This window comes from Schistocerca americana, chromosome 9 (genome assembly GCF_021461395.2).
Source record: "Schistocerca americana isolate TAMUIC-IGC-003095 chromosome 9, iqSchAmer2.1, whole genome shotgun sequence".
Lineage (NCBI taxonomy): Eukaryota > Metazoa > Arthropoda > Insecta > Orthoptera > Acrididae > Schistocerca > Schistocerca americana.
The window spans coordinates 7118465-7131997 of record NC_060127.1 but is presented as its reverse complement, the minus strand read 5'-3'; the positions used below and the strand labels follow the sequence as shown (position 1 = coordinate 7131997).

The following is a 13533-nucleotide window of genomic DNA, read 5'->3' as shown; positions in this document are numbered from 1 at the left end:
TGACAGTGGCACGTAAAGTTCCCTCCGCCACACTCCGTTGGGTGGCTTGCTGAGTATAAATATAGAAGTAGAACACACACTGGAAACGACAAAAAAATCATCATTTTCCCTCTCCGACTGAATGAATTGGTCTGTTGAAATAAATTCCATTTCTATAACGCAAGGATAACAATGTTCTGACAAAGAGAGCGCTTCCGCTACAGCGAAAAAATACCAGTCGCGAATGAATGAGCGCAATAAAGAATGAATTTCCCTTATTGCACGGCCTACGGCTGTAGAATAATTGGAAGTGGAAAACACTGTATTTCAAAAATACCACTGCGAGAGCGCGATGTTCCTTCCGCTCTGCTGGACCGGAAAGACGAGTGCCCGGCTGTTACGTTGGCACGCCTGCGCGGCGGCGGACAAACAGGATCCTCGTACGTCAGGGCGCGGCGTGAGCTGCTGTCTGCTCTTTCTTGGTTTCCCTCCGCCCTCGTATGTAAGCTGGAGGAGCTTCGCTACCAATTTCCGGTCGGCGGCCACTCACGACCGGCGAGTGAGAACTAACTGGCCCACGCGGCGCAGGAATTGGGGTCGCAAATACCAGCCTCCACTCTTGGGAGAGAGGTTTTTGATTCTTCTTTTACGGCGCGCGACCGCATATTTTGGCCGGAATTTTCCCCCAGTCCGGAATAAAGGAATCAGGTGGAAGAAGCTATGCGCCTTCAAGAAATAAGCTAACTCTGCACCGAGGCGTGGGATAAAATATGTAGTTAGACGAACCTGCTTCTGGCGAGCGCTTTGTCCCCCTTCCTTTTATGGGTCACTGTAACGTTTCTGGCTGTGGAAGCCACAAGCTTTGTTCCCGTGTTCCGCATCTCAGCTGAGCGAAGGTACAGCAGTAGCTGACGAGTGGAGTGAGATACAAACAACAGACGGTATTAGAAGTGCGCGTATCGTCACCATCTGCACCAACTTAAGTAATATTACTGGCTGCTGTGACACAACGTGGGGAGATCTTCGTCCTGCCTGCACGCCAAAACTCATACTTTCGTTCATATATTATTACTGAACTGTAATCGAGATCTGCAGCTACAATCTGTTCGCCATAAGAATAAACCTAGTGTAAACATTACACTTGGTATTCTTCCGCGTTTGCTGGAACCTCATTGGATTTCCGTTTCACGTGGGACTGCTGCCATGTTGTCTCGGGTACTGTCAAGTACAATAATATGGGTGCGTTTTGTGCTGTGCGTTACGAGCACATCTACTTAGCGATAATACGGGATTTACCGGCACATTTAACTTGGACAGTACTGGACAGCTGGTACAGCTAGCCTCCGGTCACACGTAAAAAGACACGAGCAGAGGAGCAATACAGCTTCCACAGTCATTTTTAAGCAGAATGAAATAATATACTGCAAATCTCCCACAATACGCTCCTTTGACGAAAACCGCAACACGTTATCGTTTTTAGCTAACGTACTATTGTAATTAAAAACAAGAATGATGAAAATTCCTGACTTAACCACAGGGTAATGTTTCTCCATAAGCTGTGTGTAACGTTAAGAGAGTATTGAAGGATATCACCGTACAGTTGAATACTGAAGCCACTGAAGGTATTAATTACAGTCAGTAGTCTGATAATATCTTAGTTCCTTCCCTATCCGAATCAGAGAAGTACGTCTCAGTTCTGGAAGTGTCACCTGCTACGTTGGTAACGAGCCTATGAACAACAGAATCGACGAAGCCAACCAGGCGCCGCATTTTCTCCTCTTCTTTTATGACGAGCCGAGCCGTTCTATATCCCGCCAGCGTTCGGCAGTGACGTGTGAAGAAGCTGCCTGCGTTAGTTCCAGTAAGACTGGCAGCTTAACAGCCGTGTTACTTCTCGGGTCACATCCCGCAGCTTGGCTCCAAATCAGTTCCGTTGGGTTCATATTGTAATGGTACAGTAGCAAATGTAAAAATGCACCATTTGTATGATGTACTCGATGCTGTGAAAACGACTGTTTCTCACGTTTCTACGATACTTATCCACCTCTGCGGTATAAAACGATGGACATGGTCCAAACATAGATGATATGGTTTTTCATTTTTGCCTTAACAATTAATTTGTTATGATGCCTTAATTTAAACAACTTTTATGAACAGTCTTTCATAAAATATCCATAATTAAGAATTTGTATTTGAAATGGAAACAGGAATTTCGAGTCCATTATGTAATTTCAAACAAGGAGACGTGCATTATTCATAAAAAAATAATGAGGAGTTTTATAATTATGAGATGTAGGTATTTCAAATTGAACGAGGAAAAAAATGATATTGTGGAGATTTGAACCAACATACGAACAACACAAATTGGTTAACAACCCATTACGCTATTGACGGCGCTATAGTGTGTCTGCGCGCGCGTGCGTGTGTGTGTGAGTGTGTGTGTGTGTGTGTGTGTGTGTGTGTGTGTGTGAAATCTTATGGGACTTAACTGCTAAGGTCAACAGTCCCTAAGCTTACACACTACTTAACCTAAATTATCCTAAGGACAAACACACACACCCATGCCCGAGGGAGGACTCGAACCTCCGCCGGGACCAGCCGCACAGTCCATGACTGCAGCGCTTGAGACCGCTCGGCTAATCCCGTGATTAAGAAAAACGTTGATGGCTCTTAATACATTTGAATCTCTTAAAGTTTCATGCAACGTTACTTAGTAGAAGATCTAATACGTAAGTACGACCTGGTTGCAAGAGCGTAACACTACCAGTGTTCGTGTGCTATAGTGTCAATGTATTTTCGTTATTAACTGCAGTGCTACGAAAAGTTCAAAGCCGATTATCTCCGAAAATTTATGAAAAACATTAAGGCCTGTTTCTCGGCCTTTTTTAACCATATTTCATATGCGTGTTTCACTGCGGAACAGAAAGCAGTCCCAGCCATTTTTATACTGCGCATTAACAGCGCGAGAATCAGAGCACAGCACTGCAGAGGCTGTAACTGTATACGGTTTTTGAAATAAAAACAACGTAGCTAAACCGCGATTAAGAAAATCGTTGATGGCTCTTAATACATTTGAATCTCTTAAAGTTTCATGCAACGTTACTTAGTAGAAGATCTAATACGTAAGTACGACCTGGTTGCAAGAGCGTAACACTACCAGTGTTCGTGTGCTACGGCTTCTCACCAATCATCGCGTTTGTATTTGTTTAGATCGGGTTTATTCTTATGATGAACGGATTATAGTCGATTTTTTAAATTTCAGGTACTATTTATTGTACCATTAACATGTTTTAGAGCCACTGCGGGGTCATTGTCAGGTGGAGGTGTCACAGGAAAATTATAGCGCGGATGAAGTGTAGCTACAGGCTGTGGTGGTTGTGGTCGCGAAAATAACAAACTTATTTATCGGCATCGAAAGCGTGCAGTTTGAACATCCTAACGCAATTCGTTCAGAACTTATGACGATTTTACTTCATATATTTCAAAATTGTCACCCTGTATGAGAAATGATTTGCTGTAGATATCACATTGCAGTGCGCTTAAGTACCGAAAATATAACTGTCTTTCCGTTTCGCAAACGTTTCGTCACCGATAACTAAATTTCCGTCATTTTCGCCAGCATCACCACTACAGCCTCTAGCTGCAGTTGGTCCACGATATATATTGTTCCTGTAGCACCTCCACCTGACGATGACTCCGCAGTGGCACGAAAACCGGTTAATGGTTCGATAAATCGCATAAAAAATACGAAAAACCGACTGGTTGCGCATTTATTCCCAAATAAACTGCCAGTTTGAATCACAGTTCCTGCTCCTCATTCATAATGAATACAATGAAAGATAAAGGTTTTGTTTATAATAATAGGGGAGGACCTCTTATTATTCAGCTATCGCTGTACACCCGAAACTTCAGTCTCGTATAAATTTTCAGACAATTTTGGGTAACGAGAAGGAGCCGAAACTCACTGTGTGTCATCGGATTCCCACCGAATGGCCACCTAGCAAAACGGTTCAGGCTGGACACACTTATGGTTCAGTAGAGGGGCCGAACAGTGCGGTCGAATTGATCTCCGTGCGCGTTTGTAATCACCACTCTGCGAGCAATGCATAATACAAATGAGCTTACGAAGAATAACTTTATGTGTGAAACGTTTTCAGCAATTTCTGAGATGCTTAGTGGTATACAATGATTGTATTTGCAAAAAATATGGACGATTAGTTGCTTATCGTGAGATTCCCGTAGGTGTCCGTTTTACAACACGATATCTGTGACCGAGCGAGGTGGCGCAGCGGTTAGACACTGGACTCGCATTCGGGAGGACGACGGTTCAACCCCGCGTCCGGCCATCCTGATTTAGGGTTTCCGTGATTTCCCTAAATCGCTCCAGGCAAATGCCGGGATGGTTCCTTTCAAAGGGCACGGCTGACTTCCTTCCCCGTCCTTCCCTAATCCGATGAGACCGATGACCTTGCTGTTTGGTCTCCTTCCCCGGAACAACCAACCAACCAACGATATCTGTGACCGGTTCTCTGTTTTGTCCGACGCGATACTCAGAATAAAAAGCAGATTGTATCCCAATAAACTTCAGAACTTATTATTTGAGTACATGTGAACTTTAGCCAGTCTATTTGCAGTTCCATTACAGTCTCACAGCAAGAACAAAGGGCTCAGCATCTACAGGCTACCTGTTTGCTGAGGCGATATTGCGAAGACGAAGCCACGTTGCTGGACTTGTATATTTCGCTTTGATGGAGCAGCGGCCCCCTTCACGTCCTGCTACTCCAGTGCAGACAGACAGCTACGTGTCACGTGTGCTAAAACGGAGAACAGACCAGCAATCGCATTCGCACTGATGGACCGACTTCCGGCACACGAGGTGTGGCTGATGCTGTCACAGAGTAAATACGCAAGCGCCAAAGATGAACGACCAACAGCTGTGAAGCGTTAACTCAGTCGAATGCGGCATCTCTGGTGTCTCTAGACAAATGAGTGTGGCAGTGCCTTCATTTCTGTAAGAGCGGTTGTTTTGTTTTGCGCAACGAATTAGTGTGAAACTCACACGGAACTTGGAAAATCTGCTTCTCAGACCCATCTTTTACTAAGTGGAGTGTATGACGAAGACTGTTTATCACTTATGCTTTTTAGCGGATCAAGAGTTTGCAAGAAGGCTGAGACTAGAAAGCTCTTCAACACCGAAAGCGGATGAAAATATCGAAAAAATAGGTAACCTGATTCGATCTGAACCTCAGCTGAGTAGTCAATCGATTGTTGAAACTGTAAGAATTGACAAAAAATCCGTAAGGCAAATTCTAAATTATAAATTTAACACGAGAAATCTGTGTGCGAAGCTGGTGCCGAAAATTCTCAGGATCGGAAGAAAGAAGCTTTGTACTAATACTTTGAATACCACTGAAAATGATCCTAATTTCTTGGAAAGAGTGATAGCATGGGACGAATCTTGGTTTTTTATTTATGGTCCAGAAACGAAGCACAAATACATGCACTGGAATGAGCCAACTTCACTGACAGCGAAAATAGCTCGAAAGAGCGTATCAAGATTCAAAGCAACGATAACTGTTTTTTTCCGATAATCATGGAAATGTCTGTCTTCAGTGTTTTTCTGAAGATGAAACCATTAACTAACGTTACCAACTTGAGGTCGTTACTCAACTCCGCGAAAAAAAAGACCCGAATTGTGAAAGACCATGTCATGGGTTCTGCATCAAGATAGTGGTTTCCAGCGGAGCACGGTGTCCCAGTGTTAGGCTAACCGCCTTATTCGCCAGACGTAGTATACACTCTATTCCCCCAGGGTCAAATCTGCATTAAAAGGAACAACTTTTCAGTCCACTTAAGCAGCGAAAGGAAAAGCGGCATACGTCAACAAGGAGCTCACAGAAGAAAAGTTACAGCACTGTTGCCGACAATGGAAAATTTGGCTGGAACGAAGTGGAGACAAAGGAGAGTATTGTGGATGAAAATATGCATGTTTTTGAAATGAGATGTTTCATATCAATAGTCCCGGTATTTTATAGTCGCACCTCGTACTCAGTAGTGACGTAGTGTATGTTCTAAATACACGTGTTTAGCGAGGTTCGCCGTACCACCATCAGACAACATTAGGGCGAAGAGACAGTCCACACAACACTAGAGTGAACTCCACCTGTACAACGATTTATTTCCAACGATGCGTGACAGTTTAAGATCACACACCTGTACGAAAAACTCAAAGTCGCAGCGCTTCGTGTCAAATTGACTCTTAACAGAATGGATAGCAAAACTTTTCCAGTTTGAAGTAAGATCAATTTTACGGAGACCCAGCTTTTTCCATACCTCATTTACTGCACAGTAGGAACTACAGATTTTTTTTGCTTGGTGTTTCCGTGGATGAATTTTGAGCCCTTCAAGCTGGGGAAACTTTATTCACTAATGAGATTTTGCAGGAAACGTATTACATTTACTAAGACTTATAGCGTCTGACAGATTAGTCACTCGTTACGTCATGGCAACGTCATGCGGCCACTGTCTGCGTTTCAGCAGAAAATTGTAAAGTCAAATGAGCGAATGTTTTCGTTTATTTAAATACTAATGCATACGTATAAAAATGTTACTCTGATTACACTCCCTCCAATTGGAAAAAACTACAAGAATTTGTCGATGTCTATTACATCGTTATGAAGGCTACACCTGCCAGTGTATCGCAATACTGTCTGTTTTCTGCACCCGTCATTGAAGACTAACGGCATTGTGGAAGCAAGAAGAGCTGTTACTGCAACGTGTTTCTTTTCTATCTCTCCTCTCATAAACTACAATAATGGAGCGCCCTAAAATTCATACTAACATAGGAAGGGAACAGGAATTTAAAAGCAGAAGTGTAAAACGAAAAATTAATTTCATTTTTTTTCATCTCATCAAACCATTAAATCTTAAGTCGGGTAGTGACTTTTCTAGTATGTAGTAATATAAATAGTGCCGTGTAGACTTTTGATTCGACAACTACTCTTTTTTTTTGCGCGCGTTAGTTTACCATGGTGAGGTCCGCACCTCCGCCTATGGCGCCTAGATGTAGGACCTAATACGGTTGTGCATCTAAGTCGCGTCCGTTGCCTGGGTGACGGCGCTAGTTCTGCGAGAGCAGCCAGCAGGTAGCTGCAACAGGTGGTGTCGCGCTGTAGTCGAGTGGCTCTGTTTGGCTGACGTGTCGTCTACCTGCTGGGCTGCGACGCAAGTGTTCGTGACGTGGAATATAGATACTCTACAACACCAGTTCGTCAACACTGATGGAATCGACATGTCTCTAAGTGAGAAAAGCCACACAGTACCAGAGGCCAGAAAAACTACGGCGCCCTCCAGGACTGTGTTCTGTGGCGCCAGAGTATGGTGTGTACATACTGAGGGGCTGCACTGTTACTCATTCACCTGTCACGGTCATCTGCGATCAAAAATGGGTCAAACGGCTCTGAGCACTATGGGACTTAACATCTGAGGTCATCAGTCCCCTAGAACTTAGAACTACTTAAACCTAACTAACCTACGGACATCCCATACATTCCTGCCCGAGAGAAGATTCGAACGTGCGACCGAGCGGTCGCGCGGCTCCACACTGAAGCGCCTAGAACCGCTCGGCCACCCCGGCCGGCCCATCTGCGATCAGATGGATCTCAGGGGTCCTGTGTGCAGGCACTAACTGTGCTACTGTTAGAGGTGAGCAGTGTTTCCGCCATTCATACTAGGGTACGACCACGCTCCATGGGCGAGTACTCACTCCTGTTGAACAGCTTCAATCATTTGAACGGGGTCACATTGTGGGCCTGTAGGAAAGTGGATGTACCGGTTGATCAAAAAGTCAGTATAAATTTCAAAACTTAATAAACCACGGAATAATGTAGATAGAGAGGTAAAAATTGACCCACGTGCTTGGAATGACATGGAGTTTTATTAGAACAAAAAAACTTCACAAAATGTCCGACAGATGGCGCTGCACAGCAAGTCGTCAGTGGCTGCGCATGACAATCGTGTATAAAAGGAGCTGTAATGAGACAGAGAATCAGATGCGCCAGCAGTCGCAGCATGTTGACGTTACCTGAAAAGGCGCTTTTAGTGAAGCTGCATCATCAGAATGGGCAATGTGCTAGTTCAGCCATGGCTAGTTCGCCATAGGAAGGGGATTCGAACGGGTAAAGATCTGTTGACAAATGCAGCTGTGGCGAGATTGAATTCGAAGTTCGAAGCCACGGGTTGTTTAGACGATAGACCCCGTAGTGGCCGACCGAGCACAAGGCGTAATGCTGCTGAGACAGTTCAGGAAGAAATGGAGACTGTAGCGGGTTCGTCCATGCACGGGGAAGTCAGCGCTCGTGCAGTCGCACGTCGCACCGGCATTTCGTACACTACTGTTTGGTTGGCACTTAGGCGTACCCTCCGATACTATCCGTACAAAATCCATCGGCATCGTGAACTGTTACCTGGCGATTTAGTGAAGCGTAGGGCATTTGCGGTGTGGGCGTTTCAAAAGATGGCAGAAGATGACGATTGGTTGAGTAACGTGTCGTGGACCGACGAATCTCACTTCACGCTCCGCAACTGCAGAATTTGGGCTACCGAAAATCCTAGAACTGTCGTGGAAACTCCACTGCACGACGAGAAAGTCACGGTATGGATTGGATTTACCACATCTACCGTTATCGGGACTTTTTTCTTCGAGGAAATGCGTGATTCTGGTTTTGTAACTGCTACCGTGACGGGTGAGAGGTACGCCGATATGTTACAGAATCACATCATCCCCAGCCTGGCTGATAAACACCGGCTGGAACGTACGATGTTTATGCATGATGGCGCTCCACCCCATATTGCCAGACGCGTGAAAGATCTCTTGTGGGCGTCGTTTGGTGATGATCGTGTGCTCAGCCGCCACTTTCGTCATGCTTGGCCTCCCAGGTCCCCAGACCTCAGTCCGTGCGATTATTGGCTTTGGCGTTACCTGAAGTCGCAAGTGTATCGTGAGCGACCAACATCTCTAGGGATGCTGAAAGACAACATCCGACGCCAATGCCTCACCATAGCGCCGGACATGATTTACAGTGCTCTTCACAACATTATTCCTCGACTACAGCTATTGTTGAGGAATGATGGTGGACATATTGATCATTTCCTGTAAAGAATATCATCTTTGCTTTGTCTTACCTTGTTATGCTAATTATTGCATTTCTGATCAGATGAAGCGCCATCTGTCGGACATTTTTTGAACTTTTGTATTTTTTTGGTTCTAATAAAACCTCATGTCATTCCAAGAACGTGTGTCAATTTGTACCTCTCTATCTACATTATTCCGTGATTTATTGAGTTTTCAAATTTATACTGACTTTGTGATCACCCGGTACTTATCAACGGATTGCTGCCCACGTTGGGCACAGTCTGTATCGGTGGTGTGGGGCTGCTTCTAACAGTGGTCTGTGGGACACTGCCACATCTGTTTACCAGAATCTGGACGTCTGCACCTCAAGATCGACGCACTGTGTGAGCGGCGGTGGCCAGCCAAGCATCATTCAGGAAGGAAATCCGGGCCCATGTTGCAACTCCTGTGTCACCGAGACCACTGGGAAACGTCTGCTTGCAGCAAAGTTGCGATCACGCGTGCCTCTGACCACGCTACCACTGAACCCGTGACACCACCAAGAATGGCTAATCAACACGTGGAGAGTTTTCAGTGAGGATAGACTGTATGTGAGTGGTGGACGTACATGCAAATGCCGAAGATCTGGTGACCCGCCTGTTCCAGAGTGCATTCGGCCACTACACACAGGTCCCATCCCAGGTTTCATGATGTGGGGGACCATCCACTACTGCGACGCAACGTGCTGTTCGTGGATTGCAACAACTGCCCTGGCCAATAAAGTCAACAGATCTTTAACCATTTGAACTCGTACTGGACGCGATGAAGAGGGAACTTACTCGCTCTCCAGAGCCTTGAAACATGATGCCTGGTTGGACGAGTCTCGTTTCAAATGGTATCGAGCAGATGGACATGTACTGGTATGAAGACAATCTCATGAATCCACGACCCTGCATGTCAGCAGGCGGCTGTTTAAGCTGGTAGAGGCTCTGTAATGGTAAGGAGCTTCTTCAGTTGTAGCGTTACGGGACCCCTGATACGTCTAGATACGACACGGACAGGTGACACGTACGTAAGCATCGTGTCTGATCACCTGCATCCATTCATGTCCACTTTGAATTTCGAAGGACTTGGGCAATTCCAGTAACACAATGCGACACCCCACACGTCCACAATTGCTACAGAGTGGTTCCAGGAACACTCATCTGAGTTTAAACACTTCCGCTGGCACCAAACTTCCCAGACACGAACGTTATTGAGCATATCTGGGACGCCACGCAACGTGCTGCTCAGAAGAGACCTCCATCGTACTCTTACGGATTTATGGAAACCGTTGCAGGATTCATGGTGTCAGTTCCCTCCAGCACTGCGTAAGACATTAGTCGAGTCGATGCCACGGTGTGTCTCTGCACTTCTGCTTGCTCGCAGGGGCCCTACACGAGATTAGGCGGCTGTACCAGTTTCTTTGGCTCTTCATTGTAAAATGCCACTTTTCTAAATTTTCTCTATCGTGTCTCGACAAAAAGGGAGTCGCCATCGCGTAAGGTTCTCATTGTGTGCACATTAGGCACATGTGACGGCATTAGAGACAATACAGTGTCGAGTATAGACTCCTGATGAATGCTACCCCACATGTGCTGGTAACCAGGAACCCACAGCAAATGCGCCAAGGAAATGAAGTACACCTTTGGGAGCAATGGGGCCTGAGGATGGCGGTAATGTGCAGCCGAAACTAGTCGTGTGACCAAATACGGACATTCAAGATACAGCTGTGGAGGTACTTTTTGTCATATAAATCATCTGCTCGTCCATGCAGTAAGATGGACATCTTTAAACTGAACTCACAGAAAATGTACTAACATGAAACCTACCTGTTGCACTTCACCAATGGTTCGGAGGATAATGCAGTGGGCTTCAGTCCGAAGACTTCATCTCTCCGCGCTACTCTAACCTGGGCAAACCTCTTCATCTCCGAATAACTTACATCCTTCTGAATTTTGCTGTATTCATCTCTTCGTCTCCCTGTACGATTTTTATCCCACATACTTTCCTCTAATGCTACGGTGGTCATCCCTTGATGTCTCAGAAAGTGTCCTATCAACAAATTCCTTATTCAGGTCAGGTTGTGCCATAAATTTCTTTTCTCCCCGATTCTATTCAGTACCCCAGGATTAGTTACGTGATCTACATGTCTAATCTACAGCATTCCTCTGTAGCACCTCATTTGAAAATCTTCTATTCTCTTCTTGTCTAACCTTTTTATCGTCCATGTTTCAGTGCCATACCTGCCTACACCCCATACTAATACCTTCAGAAAAAAGACTTCCTAGCACTCAAATCTATCTTCGATGTTAACAAATTTCTCTTCTTCAGAAATGATTTTCTTGCCATTGCCATTGCCAGTCTACATTTTATATCCTCTCTACTTCGCTCATCATCAGTTATTTTGCTACCGAAGTAATAAAACTCATCTACTATTTTAGTGTCTTCTAATCTAATTCCGTCAGCATCACCTGATTTAGTTACACTACATTACATTATATATATCTGAGGAAAGAGCAAGCTGACTGGGATTCCTTTCTAAAACTGCATTGACCTGTGGACAGAAGCATTTCTACCTCACGGAAGTTTATTATATTCGAACTGAAGATACGTTCGAGAATTCTGCAGTGTCAAGGATATCAGTCAGTAATTTTGCGGGTCCGCTCTTTTACCCTTCTCATATCGAGAGTCAACTGCGTCTTCCTGTTTTCGGTCGCTTGGGACTTTGCACTCGGCGAGAGACTTGCGATAAATCGAAGCTAAGTAAGGGGCGAATACCGCATATTACTCTCTGTAAAACCGAACTGCGATTTCATCTCGATCTGGAGACCTATTTGTTTTCAGCTCCAACTCTTTCCCCTAACTCTCTCTGCCTCCTTTCACGTAGACCGGATGACTGAATTAAAGGCAACACACAAGGCATACGCTCACTGCAGAGTGGCCACACCCTGCTGCCTCTCGGGGGCATAACGAATACAGGAGGACACTTAGGGTCACTCGGAACAGTGACATCACGTATCACACCTGGACGTGTGATGCAAAGACTTTGAAACGCCCTCTATGTAGAAAATTAGTTTTTAATTATGTGAAATTGTATGAAACGTTATAATACGTTGAGACAATTTTCTAAAACAGAAAAAAAATAAGAATGACATGGCGTCTCCTCGGCCATTATGCTTAGCGCCTCTGTCAGATTTTCCGATCGGCTACAGTGTCCTGTTAACGACCGTAGCAGATTTGCTTGGTCGCTTCGTGCCGAGCCAACTCTCTAAGGACTCCACAAACGGTGGGGGGGGGGGGGGGGGGCGGCTCTCCCTAGATTTATGACCGAATGAAGTGGAGCTGTGGTTAGCACACTGGACTCGCATGTACCGCAACGTCGGTTCAAATCCCCCTCCGGGCATCTGGATTTATGTTTACGGCGGTCTCGTTAAACCACTCCCGATAAATCTAAGCCTTCGGTTGTCTCCCTGACTACTAATCGCACGCATTGGTTGCAGACGACATCGCTCTAACTGTTAAGTCTGCACTTTTGAACATCTAAAAAGTATTGAAGGGAATGAGAGAAAGGCTCAGAAGTGGGATAAAATTCCAGTAGAATTGGATTAGGATCACAAGAGGTTTTTCTTTCACTTTTACGTCACCCTGATTGCTACGAATCTCTGTACCCACTCTGTTGCGATGGTGCTCTGTAAAGTAGGAATTGGTCAAGATCGCTCACCATGTAGTTCTATACACCTATTTTTATACCTATACTAAACTAGTACAATATGATCTTGCGTGGCTTAACAGCACTGGAGCTTTGCCAATACCATCAGGTCCCTGTGCTTAACTTCTTTAAAGTGCAGTTTAAATCAACTGAGTGGTAGAAATGAACGCTTTACATCAGTAATTAGCTTCCCATCAGTGTCTCATTTCGCTTCCTCTTGATCACCATCATCCATCGTCGTCCTCATCGTAGCCCTTCTACACACATTTAAAGGGAAATCCTTGACGTCTAACGCTCTGAACCACACGAAAATGTGCGTAGGATGTGCGAGTCTTGTGAGAAAAGTAATGAGACTGACAACACTGAGCGATCTGGCAACGCTGTATTGTTCTACTTGTGTGGATCGGTGCGTTCATCTGTTCCAGATGCTCAGCCCGAGTTTCAGCTCCTTACAACCCTTACGTAATTTTTGAGAGAGCCATCGGTAAAGTTGTGTTTTTGGAATATAGGAATTTAGAGCAACGTTATGCCATCACGTTTTGGGTTAAAGGTTGGGGAATCCAAGAGCATGACTTTTGAAAAGTTGAAACAGGCTTATGGGGAATGTTCATTATCAAGAGGACAAGTTTCTCGCTGGCACAAATCATTCTTTTAATGCCGAGAACACGCTGAGGACGAACATCGCTCAGGG

General features: G+C 45.0%; 1 protein-coding gene across 1 annotated transcript in view; it reads left to right on the top strand.

Moving 5' to 3' along the window:
* Positions 1-243: 243 nt before the first annotated feature.
* Positions 244-13533, top strand: part of LOC124551192 (myb-like protein X) — a 55849-nt gene continuing 42559 nt past the window's right edge. Inside the window, exon 1 of the mRNA XM_047126181.1 lies at positions 244-481. Coding sequence (XP_046982137.1) covers positions 244-481 — 238 coding nt within the window. The remainder of the gene's footprint in view (positions 482-13533) is intronic.